The 22367-nt window shown below is 60.5% G+C and overlaps 2 protein-coding genes across 2 annotated transcripts; one reads left to right on the top strand and one right to left on the bottom strand.

The window, feature by feature from the left end:
* The first annotated feature begins 1762 nt into the window (after positions 1–1762).
* On the top strand, positions 1763–10294 carry SYTL1 (synaptotagmin like 1). Its single transcript, XM_030873083.3, has 15 exons — positions 1763–1882; positions 4052–4280; positions 5263–5411; positions 5634–5706; positions 5788–5833; positions 6307–6379; positions 6625–6728; positions 6883–6996; positions 7242–7408; positions 7681–7777; positions 8118–8276; positions 8551–8629; positions 8753–8852; positions 9660–9865; positions 10074–10294. The coding sequence occupies exons 2-15, from the start codon at positions 4090–4092 to the stop codon at positions 10211–10213; spliced, it is 1698 nt and encodes a 565-aa protein (XP_030728943.2). The 5' UTR covers positions 1763–1882; positions 4052–4089; the 3' UTR covers positions 10214–10294.
* Positions 10295–10531: 237 nt separating this feature from the next.
* MAP3K6 (mitogen-activated protein kinase kinase kinase 6) lies at positions 10532–21774 on the bottom strand. The gene is made up of 29 exons (XM_030873027.2): positions 21432–21774; positions 19937–20076; positions 19825–19848; positions 19359–19549; positions 19074–19242; positions 18583–18689; positions 17990–18160; positions 17777–17889; positions 17221–17380; positions 16853–17015; positions 16657–16776; positions 16498–16547; positions 16313–16408; positions 16072–16159; positions 15857–15990; positions 15326–15453; positions 14952–15088; positions 14526–14631; positions 13883–14040; positions 13587–13779; positions 13345–13483; positions 12888–13047; positions 12542–12718; positions 12157–12262; positions 11712–11883; positions 11536–11621; positions 11369–11442; positions 11002–11078; positions 10532–10779 (listed from the first exon to the last, which is right to left on the bottom strand). Exons 1-29 carry the CDS (start codon positions 21772–21774, stop codon positions 10689–10691), a joined length of 3873 nt encoding a protein of 1290 aa, XP_030728887.1. The 3' UTR covers positions 10532–10688.
* Positions 21775–22367: the final 593 nt, after the last annotated feature.

Genomic DNA, 22367 nt, shown 5'->3' with positions numbered 1-22367 from the left:
AGTGGGATGCTGAAAGGGCCCTCTGACAGCTGTGCAATAAAGGGCTGGGGCGGGGTGGGGTGCTGAGTGTGGAGGCCAGGAGACAGGGAGGAGGAGGCTTCCAGGAGAGGCTGGGCAGGGACTGAAACCTGGGCAGTGGGAGGGTGGCAGAGGTGGGGGACAGACGGGAGAGAGTCCAATGAGTGGCAGCAAGCATTAGGAGGCCTGGGGCCCAGGTCATGAGGGCTGTTCACAAAAGTGGAAACTTGGAAATAGGAGAAGGTTTCAGGTGGGGAGGACACAGAGGAGTTGGGGTTGAGAAGACAGCAGGAGAGGGGTCCAGGAGAGTCACAGAGGCAAGGACAGGAGATCAGAAAGAGGAAGGGAGTTTAGAAGCCAGAAGAATAGACAGGGAAGTTTGATGCCTTCCATGGTGAGAGCCGAGAGGTGGGAGCGTTAGAGAAGCATCCTGGGGAGGAGCCAGGACAGAATGATGGGAAGCGGTGAGGGTACTGTAGGCCACTCCTCTCCCAGTCCGGGAGACTTGACAGAGGAGGCGGACATCACAGTAGCCGTTCCCACAGTGGATGTTCAATGGCTATTGCATCTACAAATGCCTCTGCGTATTTATTAAGGGCCGGTAGGGGTCTAACCGAACTGTAGTGAGAGCCGTCTGAGGAGGGATTATTACCCCTATTTAATAGATGAGGGAAAAGAGGCTCAGAAAATAAGGCTGACTTGCAAAAATAAACGGGGAAGGCTGGACCTTGGGCTGGGGGTGGAGGAGGGACCCTCGGGGGCTCCGAGTGGTGGTAACCTTCCGAAGCCACTTCCGATGCTGGGGAGGAGGAGTGGGGTAAGTCCACTCCTTATCCACCTCCCCTCTTGGGGGTCTGTGAGGTGCCCTCTGATCTTTAAGCCATGGTGCAGGTGGGGCAAGACAGGCGGATTGAAATGAAGCAGACCTGGGGGCATCCGGAAGCTTTGCTGTGGCCTTGGCTCATGGTCCCAAAGCAAATGTAATCCAGGGCCCAACCTATTCTCAGGGTGGGGAAGAATCTGGGAGCAGAATGGGGGGTGCTCAGAGGGGCTCCCCACGGACAGAGGGAGGGTATGGGAGCCTCATTTTGGCCCTGGAAGAATCCAGGCCTCCTCAGACAGATGGGGCCCAGGGTGGCAGAGGGGACAGAGGGCAGCTCTGCTGAGGCCAGCACTTCCTAGGAGGCATATGTGGACATGGAGGGGACTCTGTTGGCCCGGGAACACCTGGTACCTCCTATATGCCAGCTTGTGCCAAGCACTTTCATTTCCCTCAGAGGCTCTTCACACTCTGCTGCCTGCAGTCTGCACGGGAGGAAAGTGCCGCTCAGAATTGTTGAGAGACCTGCTTAAGGTCACACAGTGGCACAGCAGGAACTATTCGGGGTTGTCTGGCTGCAGGCTGCAATCCTTCCACCACCCTGGTTCTCAGAAACGTTTCTAACTTTGCTTTCAAAGCAAGTTCCTATCAGCTCCTTAGTGGGCAGGGTGGGGCTGCTACCCATTCTACAGATGGGGCAACCAAGGCTCTGAGGGGTTGGGGCCAGCTCGAGTCACAGGAGTTACAGAATAAGTCTGCAGAGGAGCTGGGGCCAAGCCCCAGGCATCTCCTACCCACCAAACCTGCTCTGGGGTTGCTGAAAGCCCAGGCTGCGCCCCTGGGGAGCCGGGAGTCCAGGCCCGGTTTTGCATCAGGCCCTGTGAGAAGGTGTTTCCTCCTCCTCAGTGGGGCAGCCACTCCGCTGGGCCGCCGGTTGAGTCAGCCTTAGGCCCTCACTGCTCTTCTTCTGGTCCCTGAAACTCAGCTGCCAGGGAAGCCGGGGTTACCCGACGAAGGTGTCCCCTCCATACTGGACCCCTACAGGTAATACACCTCGGGGCCAGAGGGCCCCTGCCAGTGTCCCGAGGGGTGGGCACTGCCACCTGGTGTCCTGAGCACCCTGTAGGACCCAGGGGTCGGGGAGGTGGGACGTGTCTGGGGCTGGAACAGCCAGACAGATGGACAGACCCTTAAACTGAACAATGGGTCTGTCCCATAAGTGTTGAAACAGAGTGGGGAAGACCAGACACTGGATTCTGCCTCTGGAACCAGAGGGGACTGCAGGGAGGGGTGTGCTGCTGGGGACCCTGGGCTCAGATACCCACAGCCCAGCCCAAGCAGACCTCAGGACAAGGGCGGGGAGGGTCAGTTCTGTGGAACGTCCCTCCACCTCCATACTCATACACACACATCTGGTGGTCCCCAGGGCATCAGAGTACACACCACAACACACAGCCCAGTCACACATGTGCACACACCCCACCGCGCTGTCGCCCAGAAAGTCACAGAACATATCACACAGACGAGAGTCCCCCATGCAGCACCACACTGTGACATGACGCCCAGACACACACGCAGTGATACAACATTCACACCCACAAAATAAACAGCCTCCCAAATCCCACAGTCTGCAGACGCCTGCTGAACAGAGACTCACAGTGGCACCGGGTAACACAGGGGCAGCCACACAGGCTCACACACCAGGCCCCAGAAGAGCCCTAAACAGTGCGTCTGCAACACCCGGGACCTGCACACAGTAGATGTTCAGGAAATGCTGTTAACATCCGTCACACAGGCATTTCCACAGTGTCACACACGACACCCGATAGAGACACCCAGTCCCCCCCGGGTGAGAGTGGGGCAGCAGGGGGAGAGGGCTCGCTTGAGGGGTTCGCTGACTCAGCTGGGAGGGCACAGAGCGCGGGCTGGCGGCAGGCACAAGCCAGGACCTGCCCGCTGAGTGTCCTCTTCCCATCTCAGCCCTGCCTGGTGCCCCGGGAGGGAGGGGACTAAAGGGGCGGGAGGAGAGGAGAGACCGCCCAGTGGGCTCGGGCCACGGCTCTGCCCACGGCCCAGTCACAGGCTCCTTGCCACGTCCACACGCCCCTCAGGGCTGGGCAAATGTTTTCCTTCCGGAGTCACCGTGGTACCTTAGCTGCTTTGCAGCACTCGGCCTCCACCACCAGGTCCCACCCCAGCCAGGTCCTGGGTCAGGGCGTGGGGAACCCATGTGGCCACAGTAAAGGGGTCCAGAGAGGGGCTCCAGGCCAGGGGGCAGGGCTGGCAGCAGGGGCAACCTTGGGCTGCAGGCCTCCGTGGGAGTGGGTGCAGCAGTTACCTCCGGGGGAGGAAGTTAGGCTGTGAGCTGGGGAGGAGGCTGCCTCAGACAGGAAGGCCAAATAGGCCAGAGCAGGGTGGAGGTGAAGGGTGGAGGTGAAGGGTGGAGGGAAAGGACCCAAGTCGGGAGATTCCCGGGGCAGGGTGGCGAGCAGATATGTGTGTGCACCTGTGTGTCCGGCTGCGTGTTCGTGTGTGTGCATTTCCCGTGTGTGTGCAGGTGCACGTACTTCTGCATTTAACTCGGCAAACTTTTACTAACCATCTGCTGTGTGCACGGTTCTGGCTTTGAGGATGAGGCCCTGTCCCTGACTTCAAGGAGCTCACAATCTAGTTTGGGGGATGCAGTATGTGTGTGCAAAAGTGTGTGTGATTTGTATATATCTAAGGACAGGTCTTTGTCCCTGGAGTTATTCTTGTACAGGTGAACCCCTCTGTGGGTCCTTGTCTCCCGTGTGCGTGCGCCTGTGCGCAGGTTTAAGGATATGTTACATACATCTCTTGGTCTGGACATGGATCTGGGCCTATGACTGCATAGGGCCCTTTATGGGGGACCGGGTATGCGTGAGCCTGTCTTTATATAGGTGTCAGTGTGCATGTGTGACCAGGTGTGCATCTCACTGTGGGGAACTATATCTACATGTATCAGTGTGCGCATGTGCGTCTCTACATGTCTTTGAGTGTGTCCCTGAGTATGTTCATGGGTGTCGGTGTGCATGTGTCCACGAATGCATCTCATGCCACCTTGATCTCAGCCTTCCTGGGCTTGTACCCCGCCCACCATGGGGAGTGTATATTTGGGCAGAAAAGGCAGTTGGCTCCAGGATGTGCCCTGTATATGGGCAGGCCTTTACCTGACCCTTGCTCTGCCCCCAGGGAGCCACGTGTGCCCAGCCTGGGCGCTGCCCCAGCTGATGCCCCAGAGGGGCCACCCATCTCAAAAGGGGCTCTGGTCCCTGCCTGGCCTCCTCATGGCCCATGAGCCACAGCCTGAGGCTGATGGGCTATTGGATCTCAGCTTCCTGACAGAGGAGGAGCAAGAGGCTATTGCCAAGGTCCTGAAGAGAGATGCCCGCCTGCGCCAGCTGGAGGAGCGACGGGTCAGGTAAGGCAGAGTAAGGGAGCCCCAGAGGAAGGGGCCTCAGGCACTGGGGGGCTTGGGTGACTCCCACCCTCTCCCCTACCAACGTGCAGCCTGTCAGATATCTGGGTAGGTCTTGTTTTTGCCCACTGGTCCACTCCACCCTTGGCCAGCTCAGTTCATCACCTCTCTCAGGGTGGCTGCACCAGCTCCCTTGCTGGCCTCCCTGCCTCCGGGCTCGCCCTTTCTGGCCCACCCTCCATGCTGCAGCTGGGACTCTCCAGATCTGTCTTTAATATCCTCTCCTGAAACCTCACATGGTTCCTCCACATCTCCTGTCAGGGGCAAGCTCCGAAGCGTGGTCCACAGGCCTCCCTGGTAGGACCCTGCCAGCCTCTTCCACCAGTAAGCCTCACCCCCTGACACACATACACAGAATGTCCACTACAGCCACTCGGGTGCTCCACAGGTCCCTGAACACACCCTTCGCTTTTATGATGTTTCTCCTGCCTGGAAGAGCACAATGGCAGAGCAGCATGGGACTTACAAGTAGTGTTTGGGGACAGACAGACACCTCCTAGCTTGTAACCTTGGACCCCCCCAGTACCACTCTCCTCATCTGTAAAATGCAGCTAACGAGCCCTACCTCATAGAATTAGGAAGGATTATACACAGTCATTTAATGAATAATAATTATTTTTCTTCTCTACCTGGAGAACTCCAATTTGTCATTTAAGAGCAATTCACATGTCACCTCCTCTGGGAAGCCCTCCAGTATTCTCACAGGCAAAGCTGGCCCTCTTACATACATCATGGCTCTACCTCACTATAGTGTACTTGTCTATTCTGGACTCAGTCTCCCCACCAAACTGAGCTCCTCCAAAGCAGGGATCAAGTCTGATTTGCTGTTGTATCCCTGGCCCCAGGTACAGGGCCTGGCACAGAGTGGGTGGCAATAACGTTGATTGCATGAGTGGTGACAGCCGCGCCCTCCCCCATCCTCCAGCAAGCTCCGGACATCGCTGGCAGACCCTGGGCAGCTGAAGATCCTTACAGGGGACTGGTTCCAGGAAGCACGCTTCCAGCGGCACCACCACGCCCACCTTGGCTCTGACCTTGTTCGCGCCTCCATCCGCAGGAAGAAGGGCTCCAGGGGTGAGAGGAGCTCCCCAGAGTGGGGCACGCCTTGGGCAGCCCAGGTCACCGGGTGTATGTGGACGAGGACAGAGGGCCCCTGGTTTCAGTTCCAGCTGCCCCTGGCACTGTGTGACTTTGGGTGGGCACCACCCCTCCATGGGCTACAGGAGGTGGGTGGGCATCTCCAAGGGCCAGACATCCTGAGAAGAGAGTTTCACAGAACTTCTCACCTGGGTGCAGGAGACCAGGCTCAGGGCAGCGATGGGGAGGCTCAGGCTGCTGGGAAAGAGACCGAAGAGGCGCTGGAGCCCAGGTGAGGAGGCATGGCAGGGAGTGGAGGGTGCCTCCCAGTCACCTGGGGCCCATCTCTGACTATACCTCTCCCTCCTCCCAGGCTCCCCATGGACGAGGCCCCCCAAGAGGGGTTCAGCGAGGCTGAGGTGAGTAATGAATGACTGAATGGGCTAATGAATGAATGTACAGTGTCCCTGGCATGGAGGTGGGATGTGCTGGGGAAAGAGCCCAGCCTGAGAATTAGGAGACCCTGGCCTGGGCCTCTGTCATCCTCCTCTGTCAAATGGGGGTGTGGGCCCATCCTCTAAGGAAACTCTGAATTGGTTACTAGGGGTGGAGTGTGGACTGAGCTGGGTGAGGTCCAAGACTCAGATGCCACCAGTGGGACCCTGGGAGTTAGGTAGGGCAGGCCCTGAGGTGTGAAGGGGTGTGAAGTACAGGCCAGACTGAAGTTAGGTAGGACAGGCCCTGAAGTGTGAAGGGGTGTAAAGTACAGGCCAGACTGGTCCTGCAGCTGGTTGCCAGCTCTGCCCTGAGGGCAGTGCAGAATCTGAAGCTGGAACCTCTGACCCCTTCACCACTGGCCCCCTCTGTGACTTCTACCCCTTGCTTCTTTCAGGGACCTGATTTCCCCTCACCATATGTCCCCCCAAAGGCTTCAGATCATGAGGAGGAGCCCCAGGCCCAAGAAGGTGAGTGGGAAGGTGTGTGCTGGGAGCACCGAGAGGTTGCGGGGATCAGAGGCAGCTCTAAGTGACCCCAGCCACCTGTGTTCACCTTCCTCGTCCTGCTTAGGGGGCAGGTAGGTGCGGTCTCCACCGGAGACCGCAGGGCACAACTGGGGTCTGAATGGGGGTTGTAAACCAGTCCCTCCAAATTTGCTCAGGGGCAGGGCGGGCTGGGGAGGGGCTCGCTGAGCTGTTTGTGCCCCTCCCAGCCCCTGGCCCCGGCGGCGTTCAGGCCTTCGCCGCAGAGGAGGCTGACCCTGAGCTGAAGCCTCCGTCGAGGGGAGAGGAGGAGCCGCAGCCCCCGCCTGCCCAGGTAGGCGGGAGCGGCCCGCGGCTGCTCTCAAGACCCGGAGCGGACGCTGGGCGGGGAGTGCAGCTGCGCGAGGCTGCGAGCGGTCCGGGACCGAGAGCGGTCGCGGGAGGGGCGGGGGGTTAGGGGACGCCCCCGTCATTTACCTCCTCCTCAGACCCTGGAGGCGTCCGAGATCCTGGAGAATGGGGAGGAGGTCCCGGGGCCCGACCTGTCACTCGAACGCGTGCTCAGCAGCAGCTCCTCCACGCCCAGCCTCAACTCCTCCACGGTGAGGGGGTGAGGGGGTGAGGGAGAAGGCCTGGGGTGGGGGTGGGGTGAGCCTCCCCTCCCCGTATCCCGAGGCGTTGCCCCTGCATGACCCCTCCCTTGACCCGCGGACCTGACACTCCAGCCTCCAGGCAAGCTACCTCACTTTACCCCCCTCCCCTCCCATCTGAACTCTCCGCGCTCCCCTTCCCCGGCCCCGACGTGAGCCCCGCAGCCCTCCCTGACCTCCCCACCCTCCGCCCGCAGCTGAGCAGCAGCCAAACGAGCCTGTCCGGGGAGGCGGAGGCGGGCGCGGTGCAGGTGCGCGGCTCCCTGTACTTCGCGCTGCGCTACGAGCCTGGTGCCGCCCAGCTGCGCGTGCACGTGATCCAGTGCCAGGGCCTGGCCGCCGCCCGGCGCCGCCGCTCCGACCCGTGAGTGTCTGACCCCGCGAGGAGGGGCGCTAGGGAGCCTCTCTCACAGCCCAACCCCACCGCTGTTCTTGGCCTCAGTTTCCTCATCTTCAAAATGGGAATAACGTTCTTGGTAGACGCGGGAGCTGGGTGAGATAACTCCTGTAAAGCGCTGCACGAGGCCTGGCACGCGAAGCTGCGTTCCCGGCTGTGGCTGGGAAGTAGGCGCTGGAAGGGGCTGGAGGGGTAAAGGGGTCCCCCTTCACCTCCGGTCCTCACCTGCCCCGCTCCAGCTACGTCAAAAGCAAACTCCTCCCGGATAAGCAGAGCAAGCGCAAGACCTCAGTGAAGAAACGGAATCTGAACCCGGTCTTCAACGAGACTCTCTGGGTGAGGCCGCGACGCCAGGGCGGCCCCCCATTAAGGAACCGAACGCCCCTTCCTGCGGGGACCGGGTGGCGGGGGCAGCCATGGTGTCGTCATTGTCGGTCGTTCCAGTCCTCCATTCTGGGGGAGGAACGGCAGGGAGGCCCTCGCATTAACGCGCTCTCCAACATGTCAGCCTAGAGGTGGGCGCGGCGCTAGTCCAGACCCCCATTAATACCGTCCGGGGTTCCCCAGGATTCCTTCCAGCAAGGAGCGTGGTAGAATAAGCCCCAGCCAACACTCCCGCAACACTGAGGCCGGGGCCATCGACGCTGCTTCATTAAAGCACACCTCCTGTCCCCAGTACTCTGTCCCGCAAGCCGAGCTCCGGGGACGCGTGCTGAGCCTGTCCGTGTGGCACCGCGAAAGCCTGGGTCGCAACATCTTTCTGGGCGAAGTCGAAGTGCCCCTGGACACGTGGGACTGGGACTCCGAGCCCACCTGGCTCCCCCTGCAGCCCCGGGTGAGCAGCTGGCCCGCGCGGGTAGACCGCGGCACAGATCTCCCGCCTTTACCGCACTGGGCTTTCCCCCAGTCCCCGTCAGCCTCGAAACCTTAGGGCCCCATGCAGAGGTCTGTCCCTGACTGCCGGTGGCAGGGCTGTCGGATTCCCCAGGCTGTTCTCTCGGCAGCCCCCTCCAAGACCCCGCCCCGTCGGTGTCTGGAGACTCCGCTCCCTTCCGGCCCCTTTTCCCTAGGACTTTGTCCCCACCCCCTGACGATCCCGCCTGTCGCAGGTCCCGCCCTCTCCCGACGACCTTCCCAGCCGCGGACTGCTCTCTCTGTCCCTCAAGTACGTGCCCGCTGGCTCTGAGGGTGAGTGACCGCCGGCGAGAGGCCAAGCTGGACAGGCCTTGAGAGGCGGGGAATCTCTGTCCCGCAAGGGTGAGGCACAAGTGTCTGTCCTTGGGGCAGGGCCTGAGCCGAGCCTCTTCGCAGGCGCAGGACTGCCCCCGAGTGGGGAGCTGCACTTCTGGGTGAAGGAAGCTCAGGACCTCGTGCCTCTGCGCCCAGGATCCCTGGATACCTACATACAATGGTGAGGGGCATCGGTACTTCCCCGCCTCCCTTCCCTTCTCATGCAGTAGAGCTCCCCACCTTCAACAAACCCCTTCTGGTCACCCACCCTTGATTCCCCACTCTGGGCTTCGACCGCTGAGCGGAGGTGGAGGGGACAGCTTGAGCCAAGGCCTGGAGTCAGGAGAGTTGAGGACTCCTCTGAGCAGCTGCATTTCAGTGACTGGAGCATAGGACTGGTTGGAGAGCTGAGGCTGAGACCTGGGAGGTCTCAGGGGCCTGTCCATGGAGGACCTGGAAAGCCAGGCTGTGGGGTTTGGTCCTGAACTTGCAGTTCAGTGGTTTTGCAAGTAAGCACCGGAGGAATTCTAGGGGTGCCTCCAGGTGCTGTCCCACCCTCAGAGAGTAAAATAGAGGCAGGCCAGTGAGGCCTGAGTCCCCAGCCTTGATGCAACAAAAGACATTGTTTTTCTTTTAGGTTTTGTACTTCTGAGTAATATTTTTGTCTTGCAGAAAGGGCTCCAAGGCTTTAAAAAGTTTGGAAACTACTTCTGGGGGGCTGTGAAGGTGACTGAGCTGAGGAGTCGCAGAACTGCATTTCAGAGACATTACTCTGGGGTCCTGTGAATAGGTGTTGTGACTTTTAAAGGCAGGAGATCTGAGAGGAGGTTGGCGCAAAGGTCCCAGGATACTGAGGGTTTGAGGCCAGTTCTCAGGCAGAAGCCAGAGGACGTGGACATTATGAGGAAGTATGGGTAGGACTTGGTGACTTGTTGGTTCTGGGGAGGGTGAGGGGGTGGCCACTTGACGCCAGCCCACCCCCCCACAGTTTGGTGCTGCCTGATGACAGCCAGGCCAGCCGCCAACGGACAAGGGTGGTGCGACGCAGCCTCAGCCCCACGTTCAATCACACCATGGTTTATGATGGCTTCGGTCCTGCTGACCTGCGCCAGGCCTGTGCTGAGCTCTCTCTCTGGGACCATGGGCCCCTGGCCAGTCGCCAGCTGGGGGGCACACGCCTCAGCCTGGGCACCGGTGAGTGGGGCAGAGCCCTGAGGGGACCCGATGCTAGGAGGCAGGGGCTCGACATGTGGCCCTGGGCACTTCTCTGTCCTTTCCTGAGCTTTGGTGTCCACGGAGAACGTGAGGGTGATAGTGCATGATCTGGGACCAGGCGGGTATTCCTTGGGACCTGGGGTGTCCAGTGTGACCGTGTCTTCCACCCCTGCCCGCCCACATCTAGGCAGCAGCTATGGGCTCCAGGTGCCCTGGATGGACTCCACACCTGAGGAGAGGCAGCTGTGGCAGACCCTTCTGGAGCGGCCATGTGAGTGGGTGCATGGCCTTCTGCCCCTCAGAACCAACCTGGCCCCCAGGACATAGCTGCCCTACAAGCCCTACAAAACCCCTCTTTCTGGACCCCCATCTCACGGCCTGCCCTTGGCTAAAGTCAATAAAGTCTATTCTGAGGGCAACAAGGGGCTGATGTCGGCTTGGGGGTGGGAGTGTGGGGAGGGCAGTGATAGCAGGGAAGTGAAGAGGGCCAGATGAAGGACCTTTAGACTCAGACATGAAGACTTTAGGGAGCTGGTCCTAGGACTCCTCCCCATACTTCAGACATCACCAAGGCCCAAGGGTACAAAAGTATTGTTTAATAGTCTTTGCCTGCCGGCACTCCGTGAGCTTGAGACACCTCTCTGGTTGGTTCCCCCCACTGGGGCTAGGCTTGGGCCCTACCCTGCCCCCCACCCACCTGGCCTCCTCCAGTTGCCCCTGGGTCCTGGGGCAGGTGTGTCAGAAGCCGCTGTGTTTCCTGCATTCGTCCATCCTTGGGTCTGGCCTCCCGTCTCTGATGTCCTCATTCAGCCTCCCGCGGGCCAGGGGTAACTGGCGTGGACCTTGCTCGCTGTGCCAAGATGGCTCTCCAGATGCGGCATACCATCCCTCCCCTGGGGGTACCAGGCTCAATGAGCCTCAGGCAGAAGAAGGCCCTGGGCTCTCTCTCTGGTACCCACTGTCTGCCTGATGCCCCCTCTGTCCCCAAGGGACCTTAGGGTCCCTATAGTTTTCAGAGAGGAACACAGGCAGGTCTGTAACTAGGGGGGTGGTGTCACGATCTGGCCAGCATGAGGCCATATGTGTGGGTTATCCCTCAAGGGCCCAGGACATACCTGATGCGTGTGTAGACGAGGTCATCTCTGGTGGCACAGGTCAGTAAGGCATGGAGGGTGAAGCTGTGGTTCAGTAGCTAGTTGTGGACAAAGACACATACACAGAAACAGGGAGGGTTAAAATCAGAGAAAGATGGGTCCAGAGACCCAGGAACTAGCTCTGTTCTACTACCAACATGCTAGGACAGATCACACTCCTTGCTGGGCCTCAGTTTTCTCATCTGTCCAATGGGAGGCATATACAAAGTGCTAATTCAGTATTGAGATTCTCTGCATCAGAGGGAGAAAGTGAGAAGAGCTGAAAGATGGGCATAGTTGGAGTCTTTGGTTGGGGGGGGTCAGGGACTGCCAATACTCGCCCCCTCACCGTCCGGATGGTGCCTGAATCCACATTCAGTTCCTGTAGCCACCGCACCAGGCCATGGTCCACTGTGAGAGCAGCTGTCGGGGAGAAAGCTGGTGAACCCAAGGACGCCTCTGCCAAGAAGCTGCCTCACACCCACCGTTCGAGCTCTCCAGACTGCTCCCCCTCACCTGCGGGCTCCCCACTGACGCGCTGTAGGGTTAGCTGCACCAGGGCCTGGCACTCCCGTTCCTTCTCAGCCAGGACATCTCGTAGCCTGTTAGAAGGCAGAAGGCAATAGAATGGAGGGGGCGTAGGTAGGGGTGAAGCTCCTGCAGAGGCTATGGGCGAGTCCCAGAAGCTGTACCTATCGGTCTCTGCTCGCAAGAGGCCCAGCTGCACCATCGAAGGTGGGGTTCCCTGCTCGGGTTCCCCTGGGAGCGGGCTCCGCTGGACTGGGGTCTCCTGCTGCTTCTCCTGGGACTCCTCTTCTTTACTGGACTCCTCCGGCTTCGGTGGGACTGCCTCCTTCTCCGCCCCTGCCAATCCGAGCGGGGTGAACTCAGGCAGGGCGAGAATGCCCATTTAGGACCCCAGACATCGGCAGAGGACGCGGGGCTCTGGGCACGGGCTAGGCAGTGTCAGCCTGGGAGATATCCATTTGGTTACGCCATCCCCCTGCTTGGCGCCGGGTCAAGCCAGGGCCTCGCTGACCACGCCCCTACCTGCCCTATTTGTGTTCGCCACGCCCCCAAGGATCACATCCTCGCCCCGCAGGCAGGCAGGCAGGCAGGCTCCGGTCCCCCACCCACCTGGGGCCAGAACAGCCAGGGCTGCCAGCACAGCGCGGCTGAGCAGCGAGTCCAGCACGAACATCCAGTGTGGGCGGATCTGGCGCCTGTGGAGGATCTGCTTCACCTGGAGCAGGAGGAAGGGTGCGGCTGAGACTGCAGAGCTTCAAACAGAGATGGGGCTTGAGTTGGAAAGGCCTAGAAAGTCTTCTATCGGAGGCAAGTGGGGTGGGCGGGCTTGGGATCAAAGGAGGGGCTGGGAAGCTAGGACTGGGCCGATGTCCCTTTCCCGATGGTTCTATCGGGGAAGACATGGAATCTTGCAACATCAAGTCCTTGTACATTCCCAAGCATGGGGAGCTCACTACCTCTTATTGGGCAGCCCTAACTGAGAAAGCTCCCTCACCGCATCTGGGAAGGCGAAGAGCGGTCCTTGCAGAATCTCGGGCCCGAGGCCCTGGGCCCGAAGCTGCCCTTGCAGCTCCTGCAGCTCCTGGGCCAGCTGCCGGCGGTTGGGATTGTGGATGTGCGCCCTGAGGCAGCGCAGTAGCTGTTCCACATGATTCCTCCCCAGATGGGAACCCTGAGGAGGCAGAGAAGGTCATCAGCGAGTATTCCCGCCTGAGCCGGGGGGAGATGCTGGTGGGAGGGTGCAGGGCGCGGTGGGGTGGGCAGCGGAGGGACGGGGGAGGCCTTCAGCAGGAGTCCTGTCGGTGCTCGACCAGCAGGGGGGGCCGGGACGAGCCGCCCACCTGTTCCCGCTCCAGGTGCAGACTCTCTGCCAGGGCCTGTAGCTCCTGCTCCAGTACCGTAGCCAACATGGCCCGGCGCTTGCTCTCTTGGTGCAGGAGGCTCAGCCCCGAACTCTCCTCAGGGGACGCGGGCTCCTCGGCCCCCGGCTCCTCAGGCACCCTGGGTGCAGTGAAGAGCGGCTGTTGGAGGGTGGGCAGCAACACCATCCCGCCACCTCCACCTCAGAGTTTGAATCCTGGCTTTTACTTTTATGCCCACCTCACAGGGACAAAAGAGATGAACTCAGCATTGAGAGGGCACAATAAATATAAGTAAGAGCATGTGGGAGGAGGGCACCAAATGCCATCCTTACAAGTGGCCAAAGTGCCCAAGTCCCCAAGGAGGGCTTTTTCTGGAGGGAGCGTACCAGGACAAAACCAGATGAAGCAAACCCCCCCCAGGACCCTGGGTTCTTACCGGAGCTGGCTGGTGTCCCCATAACTGAGCCAGCGCTTGGGGGGACTGGGAGGGTGCTGAGAGGGTGCCTGAGGCCGCGGGAATGTCTGGGACTGGGAGGTCAAGGCAGCTAAAGGAGTGGGGCTGGTGGAAGGGGCGTCTGAGGGAGGGACAAGGCTGTCATCCGGGGCCCCGAGCCCTCTCACCGCCACAGCTCCTCTGCCCTCACCCCAGCGTGCTCACTCCCTCCACCCGCTTGGTACCTGAGGGCCTTAGAGCGTACTGGGCGGAGCCGGGGTTGCGGCTCCTCTTCCCAGGTTGCAGGAAGGGGTCCTCCAGCAGCGCTTGAGCACTGGCTCGGAGGCGTGGATCCGGCTCAAAAGTTCGGAGGAGGAAGGCTTGAGCCTCGGCTGACAGAGAACTGGGCATTGGTGGGTGCACCTTGTACATGCCCACCTGGGAAGAGGGCAGGGAGGGGACACAAGGGACAAGTTTAGAGGTGTTCAGGGCCCAGTCTGTCCCCACCCCACCTCATAAGCCAGGCCGTGAGGGATCTCACCTGAAACATGGCAGCCTGCGGGCTCCCCAGCTCGTGGAAGGGTGGGCGACCTGTGGCCATCTCGATTACAGTGCAGCCCAATGACCAGATGTCCGCCGCCTTCCCATACCCTCGTGGGCCCTGGTCAATGATTTCTGGGGCCATATACTGTAGGGTCCCTAGGACAGGAGCAGTAGCAATAATGTGCATCTAGGCTTTGTCGCTGTGGGGGTGGCAGGGTGCTCTGTCATCCTCTGGCCACCTGCATTCACCCTGAACTTTAGTATCCGGAAGTTCCTATCACCTCCCCTGGTCATCAGCCATCTATCCTGAGCCTCCTCGCTCATCTCAGGCTCTGTCACGTTCGTGGGCTCCATCACCCACAGTAGGTGCCATGATCTAACCTGGATCGCATCATCCGCTTTGACCTTTGGCCGCATCAACACTTCTGGGCTCCGTTTCAGGGACTAAACTCAATGTCATCAGCTATGCAAGCTCCAGTTCTAGATCCTATCAGCTAACCTCTGGCTCAATCACCTGCCCCGGGTTCCATCCCCCATTAGGACTCTAACTCCATGCCCAGGAGAAACAGCATTCCCTGGAAGGTCCCAAGAGTTCTCTGCCCCACATCAGCAACCCCATTCACCACCCCACCCCCTGTTACCTGTGAAGGTCTCAGTGCAGGGTGTGATGCCTGCTAGTCGCTTGGAGGTACCGAAGTCGGAAATCTTGAGCAGCCCGCTGAAGGTGTTGATCAGTACATTGTCCCCCTGAGTAGAGTGGACAGTGTGCTCAGCAGACATCAGGCTGGGCTCCTGGTGCCAGAACTGGACTCTATCCCGAGACCCTGACTCCTGGGACTCCCAGCCTTACCGTGCCTCTGTCAACCTCCTCCCCCTGCCATCCCACTTATCCCCCTCTGGAAGTTAGCTTCAGATCTGAACTTCTTGCCTTCTCTAGGGAACCTTCTTGATGAATTCCCCAGTCCTTTGCAAAGGGTCTGTCCACTTAGTCTAAAATGTCAGCCTCTGTCTGGGGCCATATCTCTGCCTCCCCACTCCCCACCAGGGTGAGCCAGCTACACGCTGACCTTGATATCTCGATGCACGATGCGGTTGTCGTGCAGGTAGCTGAGTCCCTGCAGGATCTGGCGGATGTAGAAACTGATGGTGCTCTCGTTGTCCTGCAGGGGTCCCCACACTGACCGCAGCAAGGAGGACAGGCTGCCTGGGAAGATGAGTCCAAGGTCATAATTGGCACCCACTTACTCCAGCGCACAGCTCTGCTCAAAGGCCAGGCCATGGCCCAGACTCCATCACCCAACTGCACTGCCTCAGCTAATTCTGGGCTACACTACCCACACACGCTAGGGTTCATTTTCCCGGAGGGCTCTCCACCTCTGCTTGGCTCCAGCCCCATGCCCCACAACTCCAGTTCCGTTCCCGTCCCACGCAGGGCAGGAACCTCCAGGCACTTCCTCCATGAAGATCTTGAGGTAGCCGCCCTGACTGACTGAGCCCAGATAGCGCACGATGTTCTTGTGGCGCAGGCGTTTGTGCAGAGCGATCTCTTCATGCAGTGGCTGAGAGAACCTGGGGGCAGGTAGGGAGTAAAGAACAGGCCAGCTTGGGGCAGAGATGCTTACCCAACTCCAGCGCCAGCAAGGCAGGCCCCCAGGATCTGCCCCGCCCACCAGCACCCCCGCCCCTGACCTTCCGCAACTTAATCACCCAGCCCACATGCCCTCCAGACCACAGCCCGCCCTCCGGGTCCCTGCAGTTCTGCGCACAGGCCTGGGCCCACTGGGCTCGTACTCTCGCTTCTGTGAGCCAGCGCACTCGGCTCGACCACTTGGGCATCCGCGTCGCCCCCGCCTGCAGTCCTGCCCACAGGACCCTCTCAACTCGCGGTCCCGCCCATTTGACCCGCCCACCTGGTCCCCCAGCCCCCCACCCCGAGCCCTGAGCCCCGCCCGCGTGGCCTCAGGTCCCAAACCTGCTGTCCCGCTCCGGGATCTCCTTGATGGCGATGCGCACCCGCGTGCGCCGATCGCGGCCGGCGTACACCACCCCGTAGGTGCCCTTGCCCAGCACCAGCCGCTCTCCCGACTCCGTGTACTCATAATCAAACTGGGGGGCGGGTGAGATGCGGGGTTCAGCTGGGCCCTCAGCCCTTCCCCCTCCTCAAGCTCCCAGCAACCCCTTCCTCACCTCCAATACCTCCCCTCCGCCCTCCGCCTCCTCTGCGGCCGCCGTGGAGTCCGGATTCTTCACCAAGGCCTGGATCAGCCCGCAGAACCTGAGGACGGAGATCAGACTGATGGGAGGGGCACCTTGGGCGGAAACTGTCCCCTTTGCCGAAGAGCACCCAGGGAACATGTCCCTTCCTTTCCCTCAATACCCCGGGCACCCTTGCCCTCAGAGCACCCCGACGCCGAAGGGCTGCGCGCACCACTGACAGTGCCCTCCGCTGGGGAAGCACAGCTGGACGTCCTGAGCCGGGGGAAGCGCGTAGAGGAAGCAGCAGCGCTCGTCTCGCTTCGACACGCTGGAAGGGATGAAGAACCCCAGTGAGCCGGGCAGCCCAGCAGCGCCGCCCCCGCCCCCGTCCGACCTCCCCCAGGTCTCCCCTCTCACCTGACACCGCTGATGGAGGCCACCGGGAAGGTCCAGCTGGAGGGAACGTCCTGTGAGAAGAAAAAGGTCCGAGAGGGATGTGGGGACCGGGAGAGGGGTCTGGGGATGGGGGAAAGGCTGGAGAGAAGGGGTGCATAGATGTGAATGGGGGTGACTCACCGGCGATACCACCTGCTTACCGGGCTCCAGCAGGCTCACTGTCACTGCGCTCACCGGGTTGGTACCCTGAGCCTCCAGCCTGGCCGGTAGCAGCACCTTATTCATCTCCAGGACCAGCACCTGCAGATGACAGGGGAGAGGGGTTGGTCAAAAGGGACCTGCCCCTCTCCCAGGTCCCACACCCCACGGGCCTCACCAAGCACTGCTCCCCTTGGGGAGAAGTCATCTTGAGTGGCTGGCAGGACTGTAGCAAAAAGTGGAGCCAGAAGTGGGCGTGGTGTGGGGTTTCTCCAGGAGGCTCTAGTGTGGGTCTGAAGTGCTGGTACAGCAGGAAGGTTTCCATCACAGACACCAGGTACCTGCAGACACAACCTTGCCCTCAGCTCAGCCCAGGCACCAGCTAGCACTGCCAGGGGAGTAGACTGGCTTGGATGCAGCCAGAATGTGGCCATTGGGTGCCATGGGCACTGGTCTGAAAGAGGTTCGGACTAGAAGCCAGTGGATATAGGTGCAGAAGCTGATAGACCAGGCCAGCCCAGGACCACCACAGAAGGGGCCACCTACCATATGGGGGCATTGAGCTTGTACAGCTGCTCTGCAGCCAGTGCCACCTGGGTGAGGTCATTGACAAGGATCTGAGCTCCCAGGTAGAAGCCAACATCCCAGTAATACTGCATCTTCTCCGCACAGCCTTTTCGGGCCAGCAGGCAGCCCAGCTTCATGCCTGGGAGGGAGGGGCATGGGTTGTATTGAATGTGATTACAACTTTGGGCAAAGCCCAGGTGTAGGCCACAAAATTCATGTGGGCAGGAACATAGAAATGGCTAAAAACTTAGGTGTGGCCAGATCTCAGGTGGGAGTAGGAGCTCAGGCACAGGTAAGGGTTTGGGAACAAGTGTACGTGGAATTCAGTGTGTAAGGAACACAGGTGTGAGCTTAGGAACAGTTGTGGGCTCAAGGGCTCACGAGGGCCCAGGACTGGGGTGGGTTCAGGCAGAACAGGTCCAAAAGGGGATGTGGTCGGCCTCAGCTCCAGCCCAGTATCTTCTCTCCCTGCCCTCTCCCCAGGCCCCTCTGAGCTCCTGTGGGTAGGGGATAGGGGTGCAGGACTGGGGTTCACCTATGAGCCGGAGCTCCTTGGAGTCCTCAAAGCGCTGCCCAGCAGCAATGAGAAGCACAGCTGCATTGATGCCCGAGTGGAGGCTGGGCTCCACATCAAAAGCCTTGCGATACCTGGGGTAAGGGTGGGGGGACACGGGGCTGGACTCATGCCCACAGCCTCATTCCTCATCCCTCTAGCTCAGCCCACTGTCCACTCGTTTGGGCCCCTTACCAGTGATAGGCCTGCTCCCGGTGCCCAGCATCCTGGAAGCCAGAGCTGAAGAACATGTCCTTATAGATACGGCCACACATGCAATATAGGTCAGGTGCCACTGAGCCCTCAAACTGTACCAGTGGCAGCAGCACAGCCAGTGCCTTCTCCCGGTCCCCAGGCCTGTTCCTCCTAGGGGAAGGGGAAGAAGGCTGGGAACCCACTTGATGGCCCTGCCTCCACTCTCTGTCTAGGAACCCCTAGACCCTAAACAGCAGGGACCCTTCCAAGGGCCTGACAATCATGAACCCAGAATAGCAGTGACTCTGGTCAGCTCTGATCTTTCTAGAGGTAGCGATCCCAGATGGAAGTGATTTCTAGCTGCAGTGACTCTGAGAAGCAGTGACCTTGGATAGCTGTGACCACTCCAAGGGCAGCGCCACCACCCCACCCCACTCTGGGCAGCAAGAACAGAACGATAGGGACCATTTGACGTCAGTGTGACCTTGGTCAGCAAATTCCCTGAACAGCAGTGATTGCAGACAGCAATGACTTTGCACAGCAGAGACCCGTGTCCCCACATGCTACGACCTGAGCCTTGCTCTGCTACCCACCGGTTGAGGGCAAATGTGTAGTGGAAGCAGACACTGTGCTGCTCGGCCACGTCACAGGTGGGCAAGGCCTGCAGTGTCTCCACCAGCTCAATGATGGCTGAGTAGTCCTGCAGGAGGGAATAGCGTGCCCGGGCCTGTTGGCCTCTGGTGGGTCCCATCGGCCCACAGACCCTGAGGTAAACCTTGAGCTGGGGTCCCCTCCCACCCCGACACCCCATCTTCCCACCCACCATCCTCTGCACACCTCCTTCAGGCCCAGCAGGTAGTGTAGACACCACACCTTACACGGAGAACCCACTGTGTGCCCCAGCCTCCCAGCTGCCCTGGGAGACAAGATCGTCCCCTATTACAGACGAGGAAACCGAGGCTCAGAGACGTCAGATAATTTGTTCAAAGCCACCAGTGAGCAAGTGAGTCCAGGAGCTGGACTCGGGCTTGTCCGACACTGAATGCCGCTGCCCCCACTGCCCGCCTCTCTGAGCACCACACACCTGCACATCACGGTAGGAGAGCAGCAGGTTGATGATGATGTCAGGGCTGAGCAGCTCTACGCTGTCCAGTCTCCGCTGCAGGCGAGCCAGCTCCTGCCGCAGCTGCTGCCCGCTGAACCGCTCCCGCGCCTGCCGGATGTCCCGCCGAATGGTCTCCCGGAAATAGCCACTAACGTCCACGGCAGGGGAGGGGGAGAGAGAGAATGGCCGGGCTCGCCCCTCAGCCCCAGCCCCCTGTACCCTCACCAGCCTCCTCCTGGTGCACCTGCTGAGGGCCCCCATTACCAGGAGTCCGTGGGCGTGGTCTCCAGCAGGCGGGCAAGCCGGCCCACCAGGGGTGTGAGCAGCACCTCGGTGCCCACCCCAGCCTGTACCAGGCCGTCAGCCAGGCCCCTCAGGAGGCCCGCATCTCCACATAGCACCCGACCAGTGGCTGTCACCACATAGGGGATCAGCGTGTAGCTGCCAATGCAATCCTGGTGGGAGGGAGGTGGGAATCAGTGGAGGTCAGAGGTCAGTACCAGGTTAGAGAGGGGCAGTGAGGGGGTCAGAGGTCAGCACCAGTGGGAACTAAAATAGCAGGGAAGGGGCACACTTCATGAAGGGAGACCACAGGGAACAAAGGGTCACATGGATGTCAGGGGGCACTAGGGAGGTCAGAGAGGAATGAGGAGGCCAGGAAAGATAGTGGAGGTCAGAGATCATAATGGAGGTCAAAGGGCACATTGGAGTAGGGGTGTTTTCTGCTCACCGAGTTCTTCTGGAAAATGTCCTCCTGCAGGGGACAGACATTCAGATACTGGTGTTCTGAGTAGGGCCACCCCAGCTTTGTGCCGGCCCCCACCAGCCCGCTGGCCACCTACCCGCAGGGCCTGCAGGTCAGGGAGGTCGGCCTGGGAGCAGAGGAGCACGTTGTTGGTCATGCTGAAGCTCTCCCGCACACCCAGGTGGTAGAACAGGGAGGGCTGCGCCAGGGAGCTGCTCACCTCCAGCACCACCACATCTGCGGGCACACGGGTGGGGGCCCTGAGCCCTGAAGCCCAGCTTGTGGGGAAGTAGCCTGGGGATCCATCCTGGCTCAGCCTGCCTTCCCATTGTGACTCCAGCAGGGTCCAGTTTTGCTCTGGGCCTCAGTTTCTCCCTTTTAGGGTCCCTCTGGCTCATACAGAAATTATATCTATAGTATTGCAAGGAAAGGAGTGGAGCTCCCCGGGCTATGACTCACATGCCACTGTTCAGAGCCTGCGGACACTGGGCACAGAGAAGGAGGGCTGTGCACCAGTCTGGGGCCTGTTCCAGGCCATCTGAGAGGCAGGAGTTGTGCAAAGATAAAAGTTCCCTTCCCTGGGTTCTCAACCCAGTCTCTTGAAAGGGGCTGGCACAAGCAGTGTGCTGTGTGTATACACATGTGTATACACACATGCCCTGTGCGTGTACAAACACTGTGCCTCTGTGTGTGTGTGTGTGTGTGTGTGTGTGCAGCTTGCTGTGTCTGTATCTCTGTGTGTGATACTGTCTGCGACAGTTTATGTGAATCAAGATATGTACGATTTGTGAGTCTGTGACTCTGTGTGTCTCTGTCCTCAAGGTCGAGTCAGCTTTCATTTTTAGGCTGAGGTTTTATGGACATCCTGCAAGTACGGTTCCTGGACTCTTGGATGAACAAATAAGTATCGGGGGCGGGGCGTCCGGGATGGCGAGAGGGCGGGGTGACCCGCGCGGGAATAGCCGCCCCCGGACGACCCTGCTCCGCCTCCAGCCCCCTCACCCAGGCTCGGCGCATTCTCTCGGAACTACTGGGGTCTCATAACCCAAGCTCCCTCGCCTAGAATCCAGTGCAGTTGGGCAGTTGGTCCCCTTCACTTCTCTTTCTGCCTCTCCAGCCGGATCCTCGGAAGTAGTATGCTAGGACCCCTGAATTCCAGGCCCACATGTTACGGCTCCTTTTCCTAGTCCAAGTTCCACCTCCCAGGATTCTCCGTCATGAGATCCGTGCGAGATCATCCCGAGGCTGAGTTCTCCAATCCCACTCCTGAGATACCACACCCTGCCCCGCTCCCAGCCTCTCCCTAGGCACGGTGACGACTCCAGAGTGCTTAAGCTCCAACCCTGAACCACGAGCCAGGCCTGGATCCGCTAAATCCCTGCCCGAGTCCGGTCGTGCTCCAGATCCCCTAAACTCCACTTTTATCACGGCCCCGCCTCGAGCCCCTAGACTTTAGCTCACTTTATGCCCGCATAGCCCCCTACACCCCACACCTCGGGATCTACCGGGAGTCGCCAAGCCACGCCCCTTCGGCTCCTCCCCAGACCCTAAGCCCCGTCCCAGCGCCCCGCCCCGCCCCCAGGAGCGCTCACCCGCGTTGTAGAAGGAATCGAGCGCTGAGGTGTCTCCCAGCGCCAGGGTCCCAAAAGGCAGGCTGCGCAGCTGAGGTCGTGGCCGCGGTCCGGGGAACTGCGCGCAGGCCTCACGCAGGCAGCGCAGAGGCAGCGGCTCCGCCTCGGCTCCAGTCTCGGGTTCCACCAAGGGCTGCGGCTCCCGGGTCAACACGTAGACCACGGTAAGCGGCCGGCTTCTCGCGCAGCCCCGGCCCGGGGACGCCGCGAGCGGCCGGCCCCGGCTCAGCGCCTCGGCCAGCGGGTCCTGCCAGCAGCTGCCGGCGCGCTCCGCGGCTCCGGACCTCAGGCACTGCCCCGCCATGCGGGGGCGCTCGGGCGTCGGGCGCCGGGCTTTGGGCACCCGGGGCGGGACAGGAGCCAGAGACAACAGATACCGGGATCTCGGGATCGGGAATCAGGTCAGGATCGGGAATCTCCTACGGGATCTGAAGATCTGGAGATCTGGAGATCCGGAGTCCGGCTGGAGGTCCCGTTTGGGAATCTGGTGTCCAGGGCGAAATCCGGCCTCTGACTTGTAAGGTCCTGAGGATCTGAAATCGGGGATTGGGGTCCAGGGAATCTTGGGCATCCGGTGATCCGCGACCCAGAGTCACGTGGGGGAGTCCCGAGAATCGGTCAGGCAGTGCTCACCACCCGGATTCCGCAGGAGAGCGCCGGCAGTCGCTCTCTCCTGCCCTCACATGTATACAGGCCGGGCCCAGCCCTTTCCTGGACGACAAGGGAAAGCTCCACCCTCGGCCCTGGGGCAGCACCGCTCCCTAGCGCCCTGGGACAGCACCGCTCCCTAGCGCTGGGACTCGGCCTCTTCCCTCCCTCCTCTCCCGCCTCTGAGACAGGCCGCTTCCGGAACAGCCTGTGTCCCTGTGCACGCCAACCGCTGTGGACTGCTCACAG

This window comes from Globicephala melas, chromosome 1, assembly GCF_963455315.2.
Source record: "Globicephala melas chromosome 1, mGloMel1.2, whole genome shotgun sequence".
NCBI lineage: Eukaryota > Metazoa > Chordata > Mammalia > Artiodactyla > Delphinidae > Globicephala > Globicephala melas.
This window is presented reverse-complemented; position numbering and strand designations above follow the sequence as displayed.

Coding starts and splice junctions, on each gene's coding strand:
- SYTL1 (XM_030873083.3), top strand. CDS start 4,090: ATGCCCCAGAGGGGCCACCCATCTCAAAAGGGGCTCTGGTCCCTGCCT. Junction 4,281..5,262: donor CTGGAGGAGCGACGGGTCAG/GTAAGGCAGAGT, acceptor CCCATCCTCCAG/CAAGCTCCGGACATCGCTGG. Junction 9,866..10,073: donor ACGCCTCAGCCTGGGCACCG/GTGAGTGGGGCA, acceptor GCCCACATCTAG/GCAGCAGCTATGGGCTCCAG.
- MAP3K6 (XM_030873027.2), bottom strand. CDS start 21,774: ATGGCGGGGCAGTGCCTGAGGTCCGGAGCCGCGGAGCGCGCCGGCAGC. Junction 19,550..19,824: donor ACATTTTCCAGAAGAACTCG/GTGAGCAGAAAA, acceptor CCCTCCCACCAG/GATTGCATTGGCAGCTACAC. Junction 19,243..19,358: donor ACCACGCCCACGGACTCCTG/GTAATGGGGGCC, acceptor CGTGGACGTTAG/TGGCTATTTCCGGGAGACCA.